Source organism: Eschrichtius robustus, chromosome 7 (assembly GCF_028021215.1).
Source record: "Eschrichtius robustus isolate mEscRob2 chromosome 7, mEscRob2.pri, whole genome shotgun sequence".
Taxonomy (NCBI): Eukaryota; Metazoa; Chordata; class Mammalia; order Artiodactyla; family Eschrichtiidae; genus Eschrichtius; species Eschrichtius robustus.
The window spans coordinates 14,975,743-15,000,251 of record NC_090830.1 but is presented as its reverse complement, the minus strand read 5'-3'; the positions used below and the strand labels follow the sequence as shown (position 1 = coordinate 15,000,251).

Genomic DNA, 24,509 nt, shown 5'->3' with positions numbered 1-24,509 from the left:
CAGCCCCATGACTGATTGACGCCGAGCCGCCGCGGGCTGGGCCGGGCCGCTCGGGCCTCGACGCGCGACCGTCTCCGCCAATGGGCGCGGCGCCTCGGCGCTCGGCTGGCGATGCCTGGCGTGCGAGCCGCCCCGCCCCACGTTCCTTCCGCCCCGTCCAGCGCCGCCCCGCCGTTCCCCGCGCAGCCGGAGTCCGGAGGAAGGAGCGCGAAGCCCCACGTGGTGGCCCCGGAGTCGGTCCCGCCGCCGCTGCGGCCGTTCGTCCCCGCGCGGTCCCCATCCGGGGCTGGCCGCCGGGAGAGCTCCCCACCCGGTGACTGCCCTCCGCCCCGCCCGCCGCCCCTCACGGCGGGGTCTGCGTGAGTTCCTCACCTGGGGGCGGCCTGCAGGTGAGCCCCCTCCCAGCCGGCCCTCCGCCCCGCCCGCGGTCCCTCCCAGGTGACCAGGTGCCTCCAGGTGAGCTCCCTACCTGGGCACGGCCATCCCCCGCTGGCTTGCTCCTCCGGCGGCCTCTCGCCTCGCTCCTGGCTGCTCGCTTCCTTCTGTTCCGCAGGGTTTAGCGTGGCCGCGTGAGGACGGACGCGGCTTTGCGGTCCGCACCGGGCTTTCCACGCCCGCTCGCAGGGATCGCTGCGGGCACCGAGAGCCCAAGGTTGACAGATCCGGGAGGGTGTATGAGGCGTCTTTGTAGCCAGTTCTGCAGGTACTTTTAAAGTACTTTGTAGCTGTCGCGATGGCTGTATAACATTGAATTTAGAAGTTAAATTAGTAGCTGTTGAATGGATATTGGACGTTTTGACAAAGAGGAAGACTGACAGCCTTTGACTGTTCTAGCCTCTGTAATAGAGTGAAGGGTACCGTGCTGAACCTAACTGTCTTTCATCCGATGTTCGCTCATTCCCTGTAAAGATCCCTATTGAGAATTAGCTCTGAAGGGAGGTCTGTAGGATTTCAGACCCCTTAGATTTAAAAAATCCAGCGATCCAGTTCTCAGGATAGCAAATTGTTTTGGTTTGACAGTATTTAAATTGGAATCACGGGGCCGCGATCTTTTCTCGGTATTTCATTGGTCCTATTTTGTTGTTATTTACGATAATTTTATTTTAGTATTAAGTATCATGAAAAACTTTCTCCCTTGAGGAACTGACTTGTTTACTTCTGTATAATGAAAATGACTTAACCTGATATGTTTTCCCCTTTTTACTATGGCGTTTAGGAAACTCAAAGCTACATTTACCTCAGTTTTATAGGATTATAGGTGGTTGGTATGTTTGTGTTCTTTCTTTATTCATAATTGTATTTTTCCAGCGTTAATCGTGTAACTATATTCTGTAGAGTCTTAGAAGCAGTGTGTGTTGGTAAGTTTATGAAGTTACTGTTGCAGCTGAAAAAACATTCTTTCTGTTGGGACTGGGTTTATACTATATTTCTTTTGTACTTGGAGAAATATTACTATTTCGAAATACTGCTTATTTATCTTTTTAAACTGTTCAGTGGGGTGGGTCCTAGTATATACTCTGTAGTATGTATTAGAATATTTTTGCAGAAACAACTCTTTCAATCTAAAACCATGTGTGAACGGATCTTTTCACAAGTAATTTGAACACTTTGGGTCTTGTTCCATTGAATTCCTGCGCACTGACCTCTGAGGATGTGATGTTTGATCACAGCAGGAATACTTGTACGTGTGTGTGTAATCCATCTTCTGTTTGAATTTCCTCCAAAAAACTCATGGACTCAAGCATCTTATGTATAAATTTCTGCCCAACAGTGTTTTAATTCATTAGAAAAATATTTTTAAAGGAATATAAGTTATGTAGACAATAAGGTACACAGTGTTCATTTTCTGATGCCTGTTAAGTTTGACCTTAATATTCTGGTCCTTTATATTAAAAAAATATAAATATTTTCCATTGCTTTAAATTGTAGGTAAAGCGCAGCAATGGCTGCTGTTTATTCTGGCATTTCTCTAAAACTTAAAAGCAAGACAACTTCCTGGGAAGATAAACTAAAACTAGCTCACTTTGCTTGGATTTCCCATCAGTGTGTTCTTCCAAATAAAGAACAAGTAAGTTTAATGTGAAAGTTACATTTTTACAACCTAAACTAATGATCACTTGTGTAAATTGCATATTGACATTTAGTTAAAATTTAAAAGGATTAGAGAAAAGGTCGGGGAAGGAAACATGGTTAGAAAGTTAGAAGTCCTATCAGTGAGAAAAAGTAAGTAGTTAGGTATTACACTGACAAAGTTTTTCTGTTACAAAACCGCAGCATTTCGTTTATGTTTGGAAACATCCCTTATATTCCGAATTAAGTACGTGCATCAGTGAGCAAATTAGGATTTAGGTTACAGAAGTTAAGTTCTGAGTCTGTTGGCAGCTTCATTTGTTTGTAAATCCTAAGTGATGCTTCATAAGCAATTCTTGTTGTTAAACATCTTTGGAACTTGATGAATGGCAGGCTGGGAAGTAGAGAAGCTTTAGCATTTGTAATAAACTGAGGGGAAATAGATTAGAAACCGATAGATTAGAAACAGATTAGGAACCAAGAAAGACATAGCTCTTTGTTAACATTTCTCAAGCTTATCTGACTAAGCAAAACAGTTAATACAATGGAGACACCAGGATGATGACCTCATGCAGTTAGAGACTCATTTGCTAGTATTAAAGCAGCACAAAATGTGTCAGGTGGATTCCAGCCATTGAAATGATGAGGTCCAGTATGTAGAGCGCTAGCAGAGCTAGTAGTTTCTAAATCTGGCTGCACCTGAGAATCATTTTGGCTGCTTGACCTGGCAGCCGTGGCAGGCAATTTCATCAAGGTTTCCACTACCCTTCTCTGGAGAGAGTTTTTTCCTTTTAGCGTTTGTCACATGCATGCTGTTATTGACAGTTCTGGTGTCCTGAGCTGAAGCCTCACCACCTTTCCTTGTGTTTATGAATAAGGAAACATGTCACAATAATGGAAACTGTTTATGTCCAGCCCTCCTTTTAATACAGCACTTCTGAATCATTTCATAGAAGACTCTCTGTCTTCTGAACAGGGTAAATAGGTTTAGGGGTGAAGCTGGAGGTAACTCGGGAAGCCAGGACACAAACCCTGGTCTTCTGACTCTGCATTTTTGCTTTCGTGTGTCATTCCTTTTGTGGCCATTCTGAGCAATTGTTGTTGTGCTTTTAACTTTTAAAACTTAGACGCGATTAGTCAGAAGAAACCGTTTCTCTTGAAACTTTTTATTGGCCCCATATGAAGACACAGTTGTTTTTGATTGATACTTTAATAATAAATATTTTAAGACACCGAAACATAACATAATGTTACCAAAGATAAGTTATAAAGGAGAGTTTTTTCCCCCCTGGCAATTGTATTTGGTTATGCATGTGATGTCCCTATAAATGTCCAGTGTCTTTCTTTCTTGGTAAAGAAATTCATTTATTTTTAAAGTATATTCCAAATTCAGGTATTACTTGATTGGGCACGACAGTCATTGGTTGCGTTTTATAAGAAAAAACTTGAACTGAAGGAAGACATTGTTGAAAGGCTTTGGATCTATATGGATAACATTCTACATAGCAGAAAATTGCAGAATCTCCTCAAGAATGGAAAGACAATTAACCTTCAGATTTCCCTCATCAAGGTAATTAACAGTTTCCTGTGTTATCCTGTAAGTGTTACATGTATCTCTATTGATTTCCTGTTAATGCTGGAGGCTTATTTGTCTTACGGTTAATTATATGAAGATACAGAAAATATCAAGGTAGGGGAGGAGAAAGAAATAATATTTTTAGAGTTATAATAATGACTGATATTTATTGAATGCACATCGTATGCTCTACACCATGCTAAGCACTTTATATTATGAAAAGCTTAGAACTTTTTCGTAAAGTGGTTAATTACCTTTTTAGTTGGAAAAGGTAGCCAGCAAATGATGCTACTTTATGACTTTTGTTTTTTCACCTTTCTGCTGGACTGGAGGGAGGTCAAAGGCCAAACTCTGGATGAGAATTTCCTCAAAGGTTTTTGACTCAGTGATTTTGAAGTCTCAGGTCGGGATTATGAACTTCACTGTCAATACTGAGTATTTTGAAATACTGTGAGGATAGCTGGTGACAATAAAAAGCACGAATAATGAGCACTGAACGTGGGCCAGGTAACCTGCCGAAAGTCACACAGCAAGTAAGTGGCAGAGCTGGGATTTGAACCTCCATCTGTCTGACGGCAAAGCCTGCGCTCTACCCTGCAGCCTCACCCACACGAGCGTGCGGGCAGGAGGAGAAAAGCAGTAGAGGCTGGGAACAGAAGAATTAAATGGTTGATGCCTGATGGTTCATAGGCTTTAGTGGTTCTTGAAATTATGCTCTAAATTGTGTCACTTTTTAAAATGATAGACCAGTGGTCACCAAAGTGGGTTATTCTGAATGGTTCTTTGGGAATGTGGGAAGAAAATCTTACATCTCTATATGTTTTTTAAAAAGTCACTTGAATTTCTATGTATGCTTTAAAATTATATAAGATACTAGTACTATAGTGCATACATATAATTTATAACCTTATCAGGTATAAGTGTGGAAAAAGTTGTATAATCAGAAAAGTTTGGAGATCACTGTAGTAAGTGTGCTGGCGTTCAAGTATGTGATATCTTTGTTTCGGCTTTTCCAGAGCCAGCAGTTACTCGGATGGAGATAAACACACCTGTGTCCTTGGGCTACTGCTAACTTAACACTTAGGATAAATTTGACTCTCAGATGCCGTAAGGCTGGGAGCAAGTCACTTAGCCTATAAGTGAACTTTGGAACCTGCCTGGCCCTCATAATTTCTGGTGTTGGTGAATTTCAGAATTTTGGAAGCAATAGACTGTGGGTTTGCTGTACATTAAGTAGTACCTGGCAGCGTTTGCTTTCCTCTTTTAAGAATGCCTCTTGCTTTGGCTTTTTAAATACAAACAGTATGACTGATTATAAAAATGTGTTTTGGACCACAGGATCATAACCCAAGGCCACTGTCCATCTACCTGTAGCATGTAAGTTGAATTATAGGTTTAGGATCTAAGAAAAAGTGAAATCTTTGAGGTTTAAGCCTTATAAAACTCTGCTCTTTAAAAAGGCACAGCAAATTTACAAAGGCGCTGAGCCCCTTCCCAAGTTTCTACGGGTAGGAGATGGATGTGTGTAGGAGTTACGACAGGTCCTCTGCCTTCCTTTGGTGCACTAAGGAAATGCCACGTTCATTTAGATGTGCGAATCTGGGCATTTCTTTCTCATTCAGATGAGGGCAAGGAGTGAGTTCACACTGATTGTGTTGTATTTTTTGTGTGTACGTGTGTGGGTTTAGGGTCAGTGATGAGTTTTCTTTCTTTCTTAATGCTCAGATCATCAATGAGAGAATGGCCGAGTTCGCTCTCTTGGGATCTCAGAGGAGCATCTGTGTTGTGCTGAGCTGCTGCCAGGCTATCCTCTCGACGCCAGCCCTTGCCGTCATCTACACGGCCAGGCAGGAGCTGACGGTCGATCTGCTGAGCCAGCTGTGCTGGTTGGCCTGTAGGCAGCCGGGAGCCGTGATGCCCCAGTTGTTCGAGGTTCTTCACCTGACCCTCGGCCTTTACCTCTCGATTCAGCGGCAGCAGGTCAACCCGAGACGCACCTTTGGGGAGGTGACCACACACTTGCTCCAGCCCTGCCTGGTCCTGAGACACTTACTCTCGGCAGGCACGTGGACCCAGGCTGGCCAGGGCCAGCTGCGGCCGGCACTAGGCCGGGACATTAGGAGTCAGATTGAGGCCGTGCTTCGAGGCGGAGCTTTTCAGGCCGAGCTGCTCCCTTCCTACAAAGAGGAGCTCTTGGACCAGCAGCAAGGTGACACGAAGATGGGGGCCATGAAGAATCTCCTAGCGCCCCTGGGCACCGTGATGGCCAGGCTGGTGGATCCTGGCTACTGTGAACCGTCCCTTCAGGCTGCTGTGGTGGCCAACTCCGTGGCCTTGCTGTACAAGCTCTTTGTAGATGCTTACCTCACGGAGGGGAACCGGCTGCTCTGCTTCAAGGTGCTCCCTCGGCTGTTTGGTTGCTTAAGGATTTCCCACCTGCAGGAGGAGCAGTTGCAAGCCCTGCCTGCGTCTGATTGGACCACGGAACTCCTGGCCTTGGAACAGCTGCTAAATTCAGTGGCCAGTAGTACTATCTACAACATTGCCACTGACCGGATTCGGCACGGGCAGACTCAGTTCCACTTCTACCGCCGTCTGGCCGAGATGCTGCTGAACCATCCGCAGGCCCCCGTGCCAGCCTGGTTCCGCTGCCTCAAGGTTTTGCTGTCTCTGAATCATTTGATTCTGGAGCCAGACCTGGATGACCTGTTGTCTTCAGCTTGGATCGATGCAGAAGTCACAGAGTCGCGGACCCAGAAAGCCCAGGAGGCGCTGATCCACACGCTCTTCCAGACGTTCGCCAAGCTCCGGCAGGTGCCCCGGCTGTTCAGGGAGGTGCTGGGGGTGATCTGTCGCCCCGCGGCCGAGGCGCTCAGGCAGCCCGTGCTGTCCGCAGGCCCCGCTGCTGTGCTCCGCGAGTGCCTCCCGGATCTGCCCCCGAGCCAGGTCCTGGACGCCTGGGCCCTCGTGCTGGAGAGGTTCCAGTCCCTGGTCCTGCCTGATTTGCGGGGTGACATGGACATGGCCCTGAAGTCCGTGTCCCTGAGCTCGCTGCTGCACTGCGTCATGGTCCACGCGCGGAGCCTGGATGGCGACTCGCCCCTGCCCGTGGTCAGGCGCACGCGGCGCACCATGGACGAGACGCTGCGGGGCCTCGTGCGGCCCCTGCTGGACCTCCTCCGCCAGCCGCGGCCCTTGGTGCCCGAGCCCTGGCGACAGAGGGTCGGTGACTCTGCGCTCCTGCTCGCCCACACCTGGGCCCAGGTGGACACTGTGCTGGGCTTGAGCTGCGGCCCGTACCGCTCTGAGCCCGGGTCCCTCACAGGCACCGCCCTGGAGCCCTCGGGCCTCCCCCCGCTGCTCCCGGGCCTGGAGGCCAAACACTGGAAGGAGATAGAGGCGTTTACAGCTCAGTCCGACTCCCTCGGCAGGTACTGCTTGGAGCAGCTCCACCTGCAGAGAATGAAAAACACCTTGCTGCAAACTGGCGTCCAGTCTGAAGAAGCCCTCCTCGCTCTGAGGCGCGACGCCGCCTACATCCTGGGCTCTGGGAGAGCGAGCCTGACCCGGGGGACGACAGCCTCCTGGGACGGCCAGGTGGGGACAGTGAGTGCGCTCACCTACCCCGTCGCCCACTGGCACTCAGTCGTGTCCCATCTCACGATTTTAACACCCTATCTTTGTCCGGACGACCTGCGGTACCTGGCCGGTGTCCTGCTGAGAACTTTGCCAACGAGCAAAGCCCAGGAGGGCTCAGCGGAGGAGGAGCCAGACATCACACTTGAAAACATATCGAAGGCCGTCCTCCACAGCCCTCTCTTCCCCGAAATGCAGTCCCTCCACTCTGCGTTCTTACTGTGCGTGACCGCGAGCTGCGCCGGCATCCTGTGTGCCGGCGCCCGGAGGGGCCCTGCTCTTCTCCGCCAGCAGCTGCCCTGGCTTTTTGAAAGGGATTACGTGGCCGTGGCTCACTGGGAAAGCAGATTTCCAAAGGTCGGATCTGAAGGCGTAGAGCCAAGAGGAGAAATCGCCCAAAGCTTACTCTCCTTGGCCAGGGGTGACTCCCCCGTTGAGCTGGAGGGGGAGCAGCTGGAGGGCGTTCTTCGGCTTTTGGAGGTTCTTTCTGCTCTGCAGCTGGACAGCCTCCTGCCCCCCTGTCACGTGCATTGTTTTCTCCTGTTGCTGACCGTGGCCGTCGCCACGCTGGGCAGCTCTTGCCCCTCCTCGCTGACCCTCAGGTGTTTGATGACGTGCTACCGGCTCCTCGGTCACCTGCAGAGAGGGAAGAGCGCCCAGTCGACGCTCAGGGTCGTGTACGTTAGCGACATCTTTGAGATCACGCTGACCTCCTTGTTCAGAGCCAGTGGGAGGTTTCTTGTGGACGTGGATGACCCCTCTTGGCTGGAATTCCTCCAGGTGGTGGGGACCTTCTTCGAACAGCCGCTGCGAATGCTACTCCAGAGGAAGCTCAGCCCGGGGCTCAATTTTGGGAAAATCCTTGCATTCCTCTCGAGGCCCCATCTGCGCCCTGAAGCAACTTCAGGCGGACGGTCGGGAGATCAGACACCTCTGGGCCAGCAGCTCCTCCTGGTGTCTTTAAGCAAGCTGTGCCAAGTGCTGGGGCCTTTAGTCAAGGCGCAGAAGCAGCACGGGGCCCTGGAAGCGCCGCGCGAGCGGTTGCAGGCGGCCGTGCTGCAGGCGGGGGCCGTGCTCCAGCTCTGCGCCGCCCGCGGGGCCCGGGGCCGCCGCCTCCCGCCCCCCGTCCTCTCGTCGGTCGCCTCGCTCTTGGAGGCTGATGTGGCCCTGTGCTCCGGGCACAGCGGGACAGAGGTTCCCGGAGGGACGGACCACGTGCTGCTGCCCAATGCCGCCCTCTACCAGGCTGTCTACTCTCAGATCCTGTCGGAGTTGCCGGCTCTAGCAGGAGACACCCCATCTCTCCAGGCAGCCGTGCAGTTTTTGACTCTGTTCTTGTTAGCCCCAGAACTGCACCCCCAGAAGGAGTCTGTGTTTACCTCCATGTTTCAATCTGTGAGAAAAGTCCTTGCAGGTGAGACGTCTTCTCCTGAGCTAGTTCTGTACTGTAGAGCTTTTGGTGAGAGGTCGCTAAGCGGCAGCCAGGTGAGTTGCTGCCCCTCTCCTTTTTGGAGCAGGTCTGCGTTTCCGGAGGTACCACGTGATGAGCTGGGAGAAACTCTCCCTCCCCAGAGTTCGTTTCAGGTCTCTGCCTTCTCTGCACCTGTAAGCAGTTACCTTCACGGTTGCTTTCCTGCTTTTTAGACAAACAGCAGCCTTCTAGGTATATTGTTTTGCACTTTAGTTTTTCACTTATTTTGGAGATTGTTCCAGTTTATAGTTTTGAACCACTCTTCTCTGTTTTAGCCTTTTTCTCTCCTGGCCCCAGAGGTCAACATAGATAGTTTCATCTTTATTCGTAGGCCCTTCAGTATCAGATCTTCAGCGCCATCAGTGGACTTCAGAAAGATAAAATCTGCCAACTTTTCAAAACTCCAAGTGACTTACTTTATAGGGAACCTCATAAAATTCCTTGAGGGCAGGACGTCGTCCCGCAGGTCTCAGAGTGGTACCGGGCGTCGTGGGGCTGTGGGTGCTGACTGGGCAGAGGCTCAGCCTGTGATGTCATTGCAGTGTTGTAGTCGGATGTCACCCTTGCCGGCCAGCTAATCAGGACTGAAAACCCAGCCGGTGTCTTCATTCTCTCCAGCAGGACAGTCACTACCTGCTGTCCCCGAGGTCAGAGGTTAGCAGGCTAGGGTCCGTCCCTAACTTGAGCTCATGAGGGTGGCACTGTTCCCAGTGGGCACGGGTCCATTTTCTTCTTGTGTGGTTGTTGCTGAGGTGGAGGCTAGTTAGGGCAGTCGTCTGAGGTGGGGCTGGGGAGTCGGCCAGCCTAGCCCAGCCATCACAGCACACACACGTGTTCACTGGGCCCCTGTAGGAAGCAAGACCGCCTGGGCCAAGGCCAGGGCTGGGGTGCTGTAGCCTGAAGGACACTCTGCTGCCCCCCTTTCTGATCTGCCCTGGTTGTGGATTGACTGAAAGGCTTCAGTCTCACGTGTTCTGTCTCACCCTGTCAGCTACTGTCTTAGGGAATGGTGTCGCCTTCTTAATGGGGGCTGAAATTCAGTCTTCTGTTGAGACTGGTTAGAGCATTCTGAACAAATGTCCTAAGATATGGCCCCTGGTGGTCCGAAGCTCTGAACCCCCTGCCCCTTTGTTAGACAGAATGCAGTGTCCCCCTTTATCCCTGCAACCCCCTGCAGAACGCAGTGTCTGCCTTTATCCCCGCAGTGGAGGTGGCCCCTAAGTCCTAACTGTGTGTCCTTGGACTGGTGGTACCTTTGACTTTGGGGGCAGAGCCGCGGTCGGGGGTGAGGCCAGCCACCCCACTGCTCCCCCAGACTGCAGGCCTGAGCACTGCCCCAGGGCCCAGGCCTCAGGCACCTGAGCTGCTAGCCTGGGCCTAGAGAAGGGACCAGGGTGGTGGGAGGTCTGGAGCAAAGGCCAAGGGGGGAGTGGCCCAAGGCTTCGGGCTGGGAGAGGGAGGGTTAAGGTGGCCACCTGGGTCCTCGGTGGTGGTGATTCAGGTAGGTTTCAGCTCAGAAAAATGAGCATTTGTAAGAAATGCTCTCTGACAGGAGAATCAGCTGCCTCAGTTCAATTATAAGAACCCATCAGTTTAAAAACGCTTCATATATATGTGGAACTGTGTCCTCCTCTGGAGATGAATGAGCTGTTGATTTTGACTTGTCTAATTTAGTAAACAGACATTCACACAAGTTACCTGAGTCGCAGGGTGAGGAAAGACTCTGAAATGACCAGAACGGTGGATTGTGCAGGCAGGCGAGGCCTCCGCCATGGGAGGTGGGTGAAGGGAGGGCGGGTGAGGCGGCAGTGCTGACGCTCAGCTTTCCAGGGATGGGAGTCTGCGGTGCCCTTTCTTTGATTTGCCAACCGCGGGAGTTGGTGCAGTTCTACCCATTTCACGGATGAGGGAATTGAGGCCCAGAGAGGTCCTGCATCCAGGATCTTACAGTTTGTGGAACACTTGGACCTAGATGTTCTCTCTCGAAGCCTTGGTCCCGCCCGCCCGCCCCCCGTAAGCAGAGACTGGGGCGTAGGAGGGTCTTCTGCAGTGTGGGATAGTCTGCTGGCTGGAACGGGGCTGGAAAGTTACTCTGGAGTCAGATTGTAAAGGGCCTTGAACTCCCTAACCGTGGGCTCTCTGATGAAACCCGGGGACACCGGGTGTACTTCAGAAGGCTGTCCTGCATTAAGTGGGAACAACTGGGTGACTGCAGCGGGCAGTCCCCACAAGCTTGGGGTTCTTTCCATCTCTTCAACATCCCCGTCTGTGTAAAAGCACCACCCCAGCCCTGTGCCCCTATTGATTTTATAAAAGAATATACGCAAAGTAGAAAAAGAGTATAAAGAAAGTGCCAATCACCTTCTCCCGTGGTCCAGAGGTAAGCCCTGCTCAACATCGCCGTCCTCCTGCTCATTCTCTCGGGCTTTTCTCTGGGCTGGGTGCAGGGCACAGGTGCCGCGGGCAGGGCGCAGGTGCCGGGTGCAGGGCACAGATGCCGCGGACAGGGCACAGGTGCCGTGGGCAGGGCACAGCGGGCAGGGCACAGGTGCCGTGGGCAGGGCACAGGTGCCACGGGCAGGGCACAGGTGCCGCGGGCAGGGCACAGGTGCCGGGTGCAGGGCACAGATGCCGCGGACAGGGCACAGGTGCCGTGGGCAGGGCACAGCGGGCAGGGCACAGGTGCCGTGGGCAGGGCACAGGTGCCACGGGCAGGGCACAGGTGCCGGGTGCAGGGCACAGGTGCCGTGGGCAGGGCACAGGTGCTACAAGCAGGGCACAGGTGCCGGGTGTAGGGCACAGGTGCCGCGGGCAGGGCACAGGTGCTGCGGGCAGGGCACATGTGCCGCGGGCAGGGCACAGGTACTGCGGGCAGGGCACAGGTGCCATGGGCAGGGCACAGGTACTGCAGGCAGGGCACAGGTGCTACAAGCAGGACACAGGTGCCATGGGCAGGGCACAGGTGCCGCAGGCAGGGCACAGGTGCCGCAGGCAGGGCACAGGTGCCGTGGGCAGGGCACAGGTGCTGGGTGTGAGAGGGTGGTGTCACGTTGTGAATGTGCCCTGCAGTTTTGACCTGCACCATGACCGTTTCTGTGTCCCTGAGATGCTGACCTTTAGCAGCTGTACCCATTTCACCTGCCCCTTGTCTGTCACAGCAGTTTTGTTTTCCTCGCAGATCCTGCGATTCCGGTTCAGGTAGTTGAGGAGATAGAGCCTCATTTGGGAGCCTTGTTCACCCAAATGTTGGAGGTTGGGACGACAGAGGACTTCCGGATGGCGCTGCAGTGTATCCTCCAGGGACTGGACGTCAGTAACGTGTGGAGAGCAGATCTGCAGGTGGGTTGCTCCTCTCTCTCTTGCGCGGCAGCACGTAAGTGATCTGGGCTTCAATGGGAAAAGTGACTTGCAATGCGGTGTCAGCGCTGAAACTAAACAAACGTGCAAAATCAATCCGTACTCGTATACTGACACGTAAAAAGTTACATTCACGTCCATTGTGTGGGACCTCTCACATCGTACTTCTGATTTTACTTGGTTTGGTCACGTAGCCTGGGTCCCATGTCAGGCTCTTTCAGGGTGACGAGCTGCCCTTTGGTCCTTAGCCCCCTAGTCTGTTTGGTAGTTGCTAACGAAGCCCCTCACTCCCACTCGGCCTGTGTGTCTCAGAGGCTGATGTGCTCGACTTCGGTCCCCTGAACGGCCCTGAGCGCCGGAGCGGCCGGCGGCTGTCCCTGCTCGCACAGGCGGAGGAAGGCTGGGAGCTCGCTGTCTGGGCCCAGGGTGGCGGCCCAGGCCTTCTGGTTCTGAGCTTTCTCTGCCGTGTGAGTGGCTTCTTGATTGCTGGTTATAATCGGCACCCAGGGGCTGGGTTTTGCTTTGGGTGGGCGGAGAGCTGGAGAGGGCAGATTGGGGGCAGCAGGGAGGACTCACATCTCCTCTGTGTGAGCACGAAGCCCATCTCTGCTGCCGCCCTCCTCCCTCTGGAAGTTTTCACTGTGCGTGTGCAGCCCGATGGGCTCAGCTCTGAGAAGGCCTCTGGGCTTCCCTTCAGCAAGCCAGGGGAGACAAACCATAAACTTCTATGTAAGCCCGTCAGATGGTCAAAGGAGAGTTGTGGAGGGTGTAAGGCTGAGCTGAGGTCAGAGGTGGAGAGGCTTTGGTGGGGGGCTGGGGGGCATTGCTACGGAGACAGGGAGGGGGTAGTGCGTGCACAGCGCAGTGAGCGCGGGTGAGTGCGAGGAGGGGGGGCCGGGGGCACCAGCCAGCAGACCCTCAGTGGGGAGACACACCCTGCAGCAGGGCGGGAGAGGGGAGCGGAGCTCGGGCTTGGGGGGTTGTGGTCAGAGGGAGCAAAGGGCAGAAGCCAGGATTTCGTGGTGTGGGCTCTGCAGCGTTAGGGGCAGGAGGAAGGGGCCGGTGGATGCAGTGGATGGTGAGAGATGCCCAGCACGGGTCACTGAGTCCCTTCCCCTCCCTTCCCATGGTCGAAAACCGTCACCTGTCATCCGGCACCTGGTCTAATTGTCGCACGTTGTCCGTGTCTCCTTTCACCCCTACGCACGTGCGGTTCTCGCGGGTGAGTTACAGCGGCCTCCTCTTCCAACGCCACCTCGACGAGACGGGCCTCTGATTAGATCGCCATGGCCTCTTGTGTTTCATGGTCCTGGCACATTTACGTGTTCGGTTTAGTGAGACGCTGCAGAGAAGGCCCTTCCTTCGCCGCAGTCTGCTCGCCTTGTTCATTTCTTCCCGCAGGTGACGTGCAGGGCACCACCCTCAGGACTTGACCCAAGCTGGGTCTTGTCCCTGCCCCAACGCGGGGTTCTAACGGGCTCTGCTTTGTCGCAGCACCGGTGACCAGCCTGCTTCCCGAGATGGGCATTCCGAGAGAGCCGGCTCCCCCCACTGTTGAGTGTTTTCCCTTTTCCCCTAGGCTGTTTTGTCGGCTGTGACGTTGGTCAAGTTGCTCTTGAACTGCCCATTTGGTGGCGAGAAGGCCAGTTTGTTCTGGCGTGCATGCCCACAGGTGGTCATGGCTCTAATGGTGAGTACCTCTGGGTTGTGCGTCCCCCGGCCCCTGCCTTTCACGTGCAGACGGGGCGACACTTCTTCGGTCACGCTCGGGTTTTATTATGCAGAGTGTGTTTGCGGGGGCCGTGTCCTGAAGACGGCTGTAAGCACACTGCTTTTCTGTCTGGGTGTCCAGGCAGCACCTCTGTCTGGCTGCACACGTAGTGTCGTCAGTAGGTGTGATGTGAAGGCCCTTGGGCGTCAGGAAGCATTCGTGGTCCGTAATGGAAGGAACATGGTGCCCACAGGAGGCTTCCATTTAAATTAGGTGACAGGAGAAGGAGTCCTGGGCCTCTCTGTGTCCACACAGAGTTCTGTGGTCAGTTTAGTGCATTCATTCATGTGTAGGAATATGTGTGTTTAAGTGACGATTCAGTGAGAAAAAAAATGGCTCTAGACTAGGATAGTAACGTTGCAGATAGACGATTGTTAATCCCATGCAGACGTTAAATTTTGGCACATGTGAACATACACAGTAGTCACATGACTTTTGTTTCATTAGAACAAAAGCCTGGTTCCGATTGGGGCTGTCTGTGTTCCTGCCCTCAAAAGAGTCTGGGGTCAGTATTCCCAGACTTGGGTTCGGAAGAGCAGTGCCTATTTGACCATCATTATCAACCCTGGTTACAGCTTGTGCTACGTGAGAGCATTGCCCTGGGTTAGCATATTCTCAGGGCAGAAAGGTCTAGAGAATAGACATTGCTTTCTTCTCTGATCTTTTGTTTTGTTGCTTTGTTGTTTCCCTGGGAATCTGCATTAGTGGACGAAGCCCATTTGTACTTAGGTGTGTGTAGGGGGACCATCAGGAGGAAGAGGGCGGGGGGAGGGGGGAATAGGACCCAGGGCGGTGCCTGGTCAGTGTTGGCCGAGCGCATAGTAGGGCCACGTGGATATAAACACCAGGCTGGGCGTTTAGGTCACTCTAAAGGGGATAGCACAGCGTCAGCACAGCCAGGGTACCCAGAGAAGGTGATCACTGTGAGAGGCCCCAGGCGGCCTCAGCTGGGGTGCTGTTTACAGCTGGCCGTGTGAGGAGGGCTGTCACAGGTGGGCTCGCCCAGGGTACCCAGGTAAGACTTCGGGCCACCCTTCAGCTTCAGTCTCTTCTCTTTATTCTTTAGAGCAATAATTGAATGTCTTGAACTAGAGCTGTTCTTTATGAAATGTAACAAATGGAGTTTCATTATAGACATTTTAGAACTAAGGATCTTTTTGGGAGAATATTGTTATGTGTGTGACGTGAAGTTTTTTTATTCTGAGAAAGTAGGTGAATCAACTCTTCTATGAGAAATTACTTCTCTTCATGGTGGGCGCATCCGTCAGAGGGTGTGGACCAATACGGCCAAGTCTCTAGTAGGTGCCCCCCTAGGGGGTTGAACGCTGGTCTTCTTGTCTCTTTGAACTGCCCAGTGACCACTCAGGTCATTTTGGAGTCTGGACATTCTTCCCTCTGTCATTTTGGGTTTGGGGCTGTTTCTCCGGAGAATCGCCTTCATCTTCTGTCCCTTGTTCCTCACCCTGTAGCTGCAGACCCGAGAGGCTTGTCGGGAACAGCCCATGGCGCTGGCACTGGTCGGGCCCATCTTGGACGTCCTGGCTGCGCTGCTGAGGCAGGGGGAGGAGACCATCAGCAACCCGCACCACGTTGGCCTGGCCTTCGGCGTCCTGCTGGCCGTGCCCTTGGACGCCCTGAGGCCTCCCGAGTATGAGCGCATCTTCCTGCGGGTCCACAACGTGCTCTTCTCAATCCTGCAGTGTCACCCGAAGGTGAAGAGGGCAGGGCGCCCGCTGGGCAGGGAAACGCATCCTTCAGAAGAGCAGTGGCGTGGGAAAAACAATGATTTGCGAAACAAACTTTTGGCTTCGAGTAATTTCTAGGGCCCAGGTGGTTTCTCAAGCACGGAAGTGTGTGACCTTCACATCAGGCTGTGTTGGATCTGACACTTTGAACATACCTGTGTACTAGGTGTTTCTGGAAGCCCATTAGAAATTATTCTGTTTTTGCAGATCATATATTCAAGTGTCGCTCACTGGCTTAGATCTCTTCTCGGGTTTATAATTCAGTTGGGTATAGGGAGTGAACCATCCTGAGTTCCGGTTTTACAGTGTGCTGCTTTTTAAATAAAATAAGACTAGGAGCAAATGCCCTGTAGGAAAGATTCCAGTTCAGCCACCATTTATTGAACGTTTGCTGTGTGTCTCCTTTCACCCCTACAGCAAGTCTGTGTACTTGGTGGCAATCCCATTTCATTGGTAGAGAAACTGATGCTCAGAGCTGCTGAATGATTTGACCAATGTCACCCAGCTGAGTCTGAATTTTAGCTACAAGACTGGATTTCCTTGGCGGGTGTTCATTTGTGCCTCTGCTATACGTGTGAAGCGTGGGAACTTAACAAATAGGACAGATACACATATACATAGGCACGTTCAAATATTTTTAAGTGTTTTAATGTTCTAAGGTTGGAGACCTGCCAGCAGTGCAGTTTTTGAAAAATTTATTCTCTGGTAAACTAAGCATTCCATCCAATGTCCTCCCCACTTAAGAATCGCCTTCGGTCCTGTCTGTCTTGTGAGGCTCTTTGTTGTCAGGTCTCTGCTGATTCTTAGATTTTTGTGTGACCGTAGAATGTAAATGCAATACCAATCAATTATAAACTGACACCGCAGATCTTGCAAAAGATTCAGGATTTCATGCAGTTGATGAAAGTGACGTTGGAAGACTGTATGCATCTCCTGCAAAACCAGTGAGGAATGACCATTGGGCAGAATTAGACCATTTAATGAAAGGAGAGAATTGACAAGGATAATGACATGGTATTGCAGTAAAGAAGGATGTGACTTATGACGGCAGCTCGCACTCATTGCTCGCGGGGCAGACTCGGGGGAGCGGGCCCCACGCCTTGGGCCGTGCGGGCGGTGGATGGGGGTTGATACGCGCCCCCGGCTGGAATCGGCTTGGGTAAATGTGAAGGGAGCAGCACAGAGTGAGGCCAGCCAGGGTCCCCGGCAGGGCGATCCGCAGCTGGTGCCATTCTGAGCTCTTGACATGTTTTAACTTATTTAACCCTCACGACAACCTGTTATTATCTTCACTTTGCAAATGAGGAAACAGGCACAGAAAGGTTCAGTGTTCTGTCTGGGATTGCATATTAAGCCAGGGTATGAACTCAGATGGTCTGGCCCTGGATTTGTGTGCATTTATTCACTGTGATAGCAGAGGAGGAAGACGGGGCCTCTGGAAATGTGATGACGCCCTGGAATACTTTGGCAAAAATGACCTCTTTCTGAACATGTTGCTGAAGCTGATAACTTGACATAAAGAATGTGGTGTTATGCTCTCCAGACTTTGCTTGGATAAACTGTACCAAAGGAAAGAGTCCCAACACTTGATTCACTCCTTGTTCACCCTGAGCCTTAGAGCAGTGCCGCCCAGTAGAACTTCTCCCGGGCCGGGCGTGTTCCATATCTGCACCACCCAGCACAGGAACCGTTGGCCACACGTGTCTTGACTACGTAAAATGTGGAATTGTATGACTAGGAACTGAATTTTAACTTTAATTAATTAACATTTCAGTGGCCACATGTGGCTCGTGGCTGCCTTATTGGACAGTGCATTGCTTTGATCATGATCTCAGGACGGTTGAGTATAAAAGAAGCCTGTTTTATAACTTTCGTATCATTTTTCAAGATCAAGTCCCAGCCAGACCTTTTCATTGCTGAAAAATGAGAAGTTTTGTTTCTCATTTTAAATGGATTTGCTTTATGTAATCTTTTTCTCTAGTGGCAATTACACTTGAATACACTGGCTACTGTACGTTTTGTTATTTATTTCTAGCCATTTCCAGAATGCACCACTAACAGAGTAAAAGACAGATTCAGCAAATTCTAAACTAGGATTGCTTCATTAGATTCCTAAAGTTATGCAGCATGGAAGCCCCACCCCGAACCATGAAAACGGATGTAAAAGAGTTAAGTAAGTAGGGTGAGCGTTTCCCTAGAAAATCCCGGCAAAAAGGAGTTGCCACACTGTTTTGAGCGTCCTGATAGATAAGGTTAAGAAGGAAATAAATATGAACTCCTTTAAAGTGGATCTTGAAATAAACAGTTGCCTACATATTTTCATATTCTTTTGTCTGTCATTGCAGGTAATGCTGAAAGCCATCCCTTCTTTCTTGAACTGTTTTCATAGATTGGTGTGTTCAGTTATACGCGAAGGGCGGCAGAAAGACAAAGGTAATTCAGAGTAACAGTATCAGATACAGATTTCAAATGTGTTTATTTTACAGGTGTCTCTGGCCACATATGTTACGGAAGATAAAACCACACAGTTGAGTTTACGTAAGAGAAATATTCAGGTCATCAAATGAACACGTAAAACAATTTAAAAAATTTCAGACTGTGACATTTTTTAACTATATCCACAGCAGTGAATGCATTTGACATCCCCTAATTGAAATAGTTCTTTTCTGGAGAAAAAAAGTATCTAGACTCAGGAAATATTTACTCTCATTTACTGGGGATGTAAAAGCGTCTACAATTCCATTCTTGCCCTCACAGAGCTCACAGTTTAATGGGGAGATTAAGGAGGAACGGGCAGTGGTAGAGCCAGCTCTCTGCTCATCTTATAAGGGGGCGGAGTTCCTGCAGCTTTTCCTGCTGCAGCTCAGCAAGGTTGTGTTTGTTTACCAATGAAGCAAGCTTCCATATGACAATCACATAAATTATGGGTACAGCTTGTTTTCCAGCCTTGAGGTTTGTTGATTCTTGCTAAATTTCTAATTCGGGGGAGAGTCTGAGTATTTAGAAATTTGCATATTATACTGTGCATTCCAAAAGTCAAGTTCATTGACGCCTAACATATGTGTAACAAACTGCATCTGTTTAAAGTATATACGTTAATGAGTTTTGATGGGTAAATTTGCGCGGGGAAGCACCACCAACAGTCAAAACACAGGGCATTTGCATCATCCCCGAAAGAGCCCTCTTGGGGTCCAGCCCCAGCCCCAGGGAGCCACTGATGTGTTTTTTGTCACCGTAGGCTTGTTTGCATTTTCTAGAATTTTATAAAAACGGTGTATTACTATGCTGAGTGAAAACCGGGGAGGTTGCTTTGCTGAGTTGGGGTCCCCCCCTGCTGCTGTGACGGCCTGGCTGGCGGGGGCCGGGGCGCATGTAACCTGGGCCGCGGGGACATTTCAGGCTGTTAGAACCCCTGGGAGGAGTGTGTCATCCTGGCATTTTAGGGTGGGAAGAACTAGGGGTCAGAAATAAACCTGGGAAGCCAGCAAGAGGTCTAGTAATGATAGTTGAGTCTCACGTCTGTCTATAAAGGAGAAATCCTAGATGATTTCTGAAACTTAACGAGGCGAAGACATAATTAGGCCATCTTATCTTTAGAATCATATTTTCCTTTCTAAATACAATAGCAATCGTAGATTTCACCCTAAAATCTTAGTTATTCTAGTCCGACCCTTAAAAAAACCCATGGACTGTTGAGGATTGTAAGTTCCCTTCCTTTTGTAATATAGATCAATATTTGGACACATCCTGTCTCCCTAATTCTGTATTCAAATTGAGCTAATGAAAGAGTCTGGAAAAAAAAAACAAAAACGGAAGGTTTGAATAATTGGGGCTATGTTGAAAGTGTGAAATTGGAAGAGTTAAAACGCACGGCTTCTGAGCTAATCGGTTTGGAAACTCTTTGCTTCTGCAGGAGGCGCAGAGGACCTGCCAGTGGTGCTGGAGTGCGCCCGCCTCGTGGAAAGGATGTACAGCCACGTGGCACTGCGGGCCGAGGAGTTCAGGGTGTTTTCCCCCTTCATGGTGGCCCAGTACGTGATGGAGGCGCAGAAGGTAAGCCGAGCCGCCAGCCTCCCCACGCGCTTCCGCCCACAGTCCTCGGTCGCGGGGTCCCCCAGCTGTGCGGCCAGCGACCCGTGGGGCCTGGCGGTCCTGTGCGGTGGCGGCTGTCCTGCGTGTACGGCAGCCCCTGCAGGGTCCCCGTGCGGGCTGCACGAAGACGCAGGGCACTGGCGGTACCTGGGTCGCGGGGGGTCTCAGCCACCGGTAGGTCTCTTCTTGCTCTGGTACAAACCCTGGGGCTGTTTTGCTCAGTCTCTGGGGTCATGAGGGAGGTGAAATGTTACCCAGGTCCAAGAGCAGGAGGCAGAAAGAGGGGTCCTGGGGTCCCTCAGCAGCAGGGGCTCATGGGGCCGCTCTCTGACGCTCAGGTAGATGGCCTGGGGGAGATCCCGGTAGACTTGTTCAACTGGATTAAGCGCTCTGGTCCCAATTAATCTGACTTATGGCCTTAGTATTCTGGATAATTCATTCATTCTTCAACAGTGATTTCACTTTGGAGTGTCAGTGTGCTATTTTCACAGTTCCGCAAGACCCCGCGTGACCTGTGTAGTAAGTTCGTTGCAAGACTTCATGTCTTACTTGTTTAAATGGAATGTCAGAGGCTTAAAGTAGTGTGTTCAGGTGTATTATCTGCCTCCTTGTGCAGGTATAGATATACAGTTACATCGTTTGTCTTGCTCTCAGTAGAATACCCCCCTTTGTAAATCTCGTAAGAATGGTGGTGAGCCACTGGTTAAATATGTTCCATTAGAGGTGCCGGCGTTTCTCAAGGGAGGGTCGTCTGAATGGGCTTCCTTAGAAAGCCTGGTGTGGCCTCAGCTTCCATCCTGGCCCCGCTTCAGGGTGTTTCCACAGCCCCGGCCCCAATCCCTCAGCCAGTGGAGATGTCTGTCATTTGGGCGGACGGTTGGCCGGGTCGGGGGGCGGGTGTGTGGGAGCTGGGACCGCATACAAGGGCCCCTGCAGGTCGTCCTTTGAATGAGATATGGGCTTGGGGTTTGGTTTCCTTGCAATTATTTAACATTTTTATAGAATCTTGTTGTTTCCCAAGCAGTCAAGTCATTAATGTGTGAGCTTTTGCTGGAACACGAGCTGGCATGATTTTTTTGTTTCACTGAAGAACAAAATGAGACACAGCAATATCACTTACCCAAGGGCCAAGAGCGGAGGCTGTGATTTGAACCCTGAAGTCACTGATTATTATTCTGAGATTTACTTTATGAAGAGTCTCTGGTTTGCCAGCCTCATTATTCGTGTCTAATTTACGCTTATCTGCTATTTTTTTAATTTTAATCTTGAAGGCCAAAGGCATTGGGAACTATCTGAGGCTGTTGCGTCCCAGAATCCACTGGCAGGACAGTCTACGTTTTAACTCTTATTTGTTTTTAAAATTGGGAATGAAGAAAGTATTCCATATGTATTAGAGGCTTCTACTGAGAGAGCCATAAATCTTTCTAGACCAGGAAGACGTGTTGAAGTTTAATTACAGGCTAGATGGCAAGTGTTTCAGCAGCGGGCGGCGTAGGTGAAGGTCTTTCGGTGGTTGGGGCCAATGACGGTGAGACGGCCTCGGGCAGGAGGGGCAGCTGCTCCTACAGACCTTGTTCCTTCCATGCAGAGATGTGTCATCCTGGAGACGTGTCAGGGAAGTTACGGTCACTTTTATCTTCTCTTTTACCCGTAGATCAGATTTACAACTGTCCCTCTATATCAATAGCTTAGAGTAAATAGTTTGCACTACTCCCCTGGCCTAAGGTCCTTTTAGGTTAACTTAGAGATGTTTCCATTCGTTGGCCAGTGACTGTAACGTTGTAGAAATTAACTTTTTTCCCCTGTTTTCCAAATAAGCTGTCTAACGTAAAGATGCGAAGGGGCTGTGCTGTCCTGATACTACCGGCCTTGCTGTCCCATTCCCCACTCCCCGTGCTCCGGGCTGTACTTCACAAGGAGATACACCAGCTGAAGGGCTGTGACATCTGGACTCAGATGCCCCGTTCAGATCTCAGTGCTGCCACTGGGGAAATTACTGCGCCTCTTTTTGCCTTTAGAAGCGGGATTATTTGTTTAGTGAGTGGTGATTCAGTGAATGAATGAGCAAGCCCTCACCCAGCTAGTGAGGTTAAGGACTTCTTCTGTTTTCAGTTTGTCTGTTTTATTTTTTCTTTCCCTCCCTAATACCTTAGTATGGAATCACAGACAAGCCATTCCTCCTGTGGTCCTTGAATGTTCTTATCATCTATAAAACAGTAAAATTTAATTAAGATGATCACCTGTCAAATGTTTTTTGAGCTATTGTGTGAAAATAACCATATCTGTGAAGAACAGCATCCTCTTAGGGGCAGAAACAAAGTGCCTCTTTAGGACTCTGTCTCCTGGAGGTTGCCTTGGTGAATCATGCTTCTTCTAGTTAATAAAATGTATCCTCTCTAGAAGCTGCATGTCTGCAGAGAGGCATGAACTCCTAGGTCATCAGGACACTAATGAAGAACTGGCCACTCCCCAGGCCTGTCAGCCAGAACCTTGCTGCTGCTTTCTGGCTGCAGCTGCTGCAGTGGGCAGACTCTGCCCTGCCCAGGTCCAGCTGAAGCCTGGGCAGCTCTGGCAGGGTGAGTAGTGCCTGTTGTCCTGGCCTCTTTGTCCACACACCAGCCTGAATCTCTGATCTGCAAAGTTTGTGCCAGTAGCCAACGTAGCCACGCCAGAGCTGGGCTGCCGCTCCTCCTGCTGTGGCCCAGATTTGGGTTAACCCAGATTTTTAGGAAGGCTTGCATCTTTGGACACAGGGACTGATTAAACCATTCTGGGGCAGTTAGGGATTTAGGGCCCATTGTGTTATTGTTGAAAGAAGTAAAAATATCTATGAAGTGGTAATTATAAGTCACGTCTGACACTGAGCCACATGACGGGATCTATCAGGGATCCGACTGGAGAGCGTCAGAGCCACTGCCTACCTGCCCTGCTCTGGGGGGAGGTGGCGACATTGCCGCCCTCATCCCACAGTTAGTAGAGCTTCCAACGTGATTGGCCACGAGGAAGAATATGACACAGTGTTCAGATGGATCTTACCATAAGATTTTTTATTCCATAAATTTATTTATTTATTTATTTAGGCAGCATTGGGTCTTTGTTGCTGCGCACGGGCTTTCTCTAGCTGCGGCGAGTGGGGGCTACTCTTCGTTGCGGTGCGCGGGCTTCTCACTGCGGTGGCTTCTCTTGTTACGGAGCACAGGCTCTAGGCATGCGGGCTTCAGTAGTTGTGGCATGTGGGCTCAGTAGTTGTGGCACGTGGGCTCAGTAGTTGTGGCACGTGGGCTCAGTAGTTGTGGCTCACGGGCTCTAGAGTACAGGCTCAGTAGTTGTGGCGCACGGGCTTAGTTGCTCCGCAGCATGTGGAATCTTCCTGGACCAGGGCTTGAACTTGTATCCCCTGCATTGGCAGGCGGGTTCTAAACCACTGTGCCACCAGGGAAGTCCTACCATGAGATTTTTTAAGTCTAAAGATTCAAGTTTTTAAATGCCCCTGGTAAGTGCAGAGGCATCATTCACTGAATAGCAAAGCTCCCCCTGTGATTTCGTGATGTTTTAAAACTCCATCTCAGGTTTTTGTCTGCTTGAGTTGGCCTCTGTTTCCCCCAAATATAAACTTAAAAGTTTATGAATAGTCAGTTGTTTAACTTACATGCAAAATGGCATTTTAAAAGGAACGTCTTTTCTCAAGTCGGTGGCAGAAGCTGGAATCCCTCGTCAGAGCCTCAAGGGTCTGGCACCTGCCTGTTTGCGCTCACCGAGAAGTGTGTCCCCCTCTCCCAGGTCACCTTGTATCCGGCGGTGAAAGGCCTCCTGCAGGAGGGCATCTACCTCATCCTGGACCTGTGCATCGAGCCCGACATCCAGTTCCTGCGGGCCTCGCTGCAGCCGGGGGTGCGAGACGTCTTTAAGGAGCTGCACAGTGATTACGTGAAGTACCACAAGGCAAAGCACGAGGGAGAGAGAAGATACGCCGTCTAAGCTGCGCACGGACGTGCAGCCGTGGCCCCGGGTCCAAGAGAGCTGGAGGATGCAGGACTCAGATGCTTGAATTCGCGGCATTGAATCATGTGGAAAATCCTTTGGAGTTTATATAATATGTATTGCATTTTACAGTTATTTTTTCACACTATTTCTTAACATTTTTTTTATGCCATAAGTATTGCAATAGAATCCTGAAAATAGATCCTGAATTCAATAAAATTTGCCAGATCTCCCCTGTGGCCATTCCAAATGTGGTTTTTGTCTCGGTCCAGTGGTTTGGGGTCCCCTCTCCCCACTAGAACTATGTAGAACTTGTTTTTTTCACTTCAGGTACATAGGTGTGTAATGAAGCCCAGTTTAAATATCTTTGCCTTTTACGTTCTTCAAGAAGCATGGGACATATTCTGAAACACCGCTTTTCTGCCCTCCCTCTGAGCGCATCTTCCGATGGAGCTGGGCAAGTCAGAACATGGGGACTCGGTGTCGGCTGGGTGGCCGCTCCGGGCGGGGTTGGTGGCCCCTGCTGTGCGGGTGGATGCTCGGCGGGAAGGTGCTGGGCCTGGGGCTCCGTGTCCTGCCTGCTCTTCCTTCCTGCTTCCACTCTCGGGAGTTTAGTTTGGAATTTTATTTTCCTCTTTTTTAAAATTTAATTTAATATTAAGAAATACTCTTGTTTTTTTGTATCGCCTAAGCAATATATTTCATTGTAGCAACTTCAGAAAATAAAAGGGAAAAAACTTAAAACTACCCCTAGTCTCAGCTGTCCAGACAGCCGCCGTCATCTGGGAGGGCCTTGTTTCTGTCCCTTTG

At 50.7% G+C, this 24,509-nt stretch overlaps 1 protein-coding gene across 5 annotated transcripts; it reads left to right on the top strand.

Annotated features, from left to right (window-relative positions):
- The first annotated feature begins 169 nt into the window (after positions 1-169).
- Positions 170-24,509, top strand: URB2 (URB2 ribosome biogenesis homolog). Of its 5 annotated transcripts, none has more exons than XM_068547639.1 (11): positions 170-389; positions 554-703; positions 1,930-2,068; positions 3,464-3,640; positions 5,372-8,696; positions 11,932-12,092; positions 13,690-13,800; positions 15,351-15,593; positions 17,972-18,059; positions 19,540-19,679; positions 23,499-24,509. In XM_068547639.1, the coding sequence occupies exons 3-11, from the start codon at positions 1,943-1,945 to the stop codon at positions 23,694-23,696; spliced, it is 4,569 nt and encodes a 1,522-aa protein (XP_068403740.1). In that variant the 5' UTR covers positions 170-389; positions 554-703; positions 1,930-1,942; the 3' UTR covers positions 23,697-24,509. The 5 variants fall into 5 exon arrangements, with proteins under 5 accessions (XP_068403740.1, XP_068403738.1, XP_068403741.1 ...); XM_068547637.1 differs by having other exon boundaries at positions 170-456; XM_068547640.1 differs by lacking the exon at positions 554-703.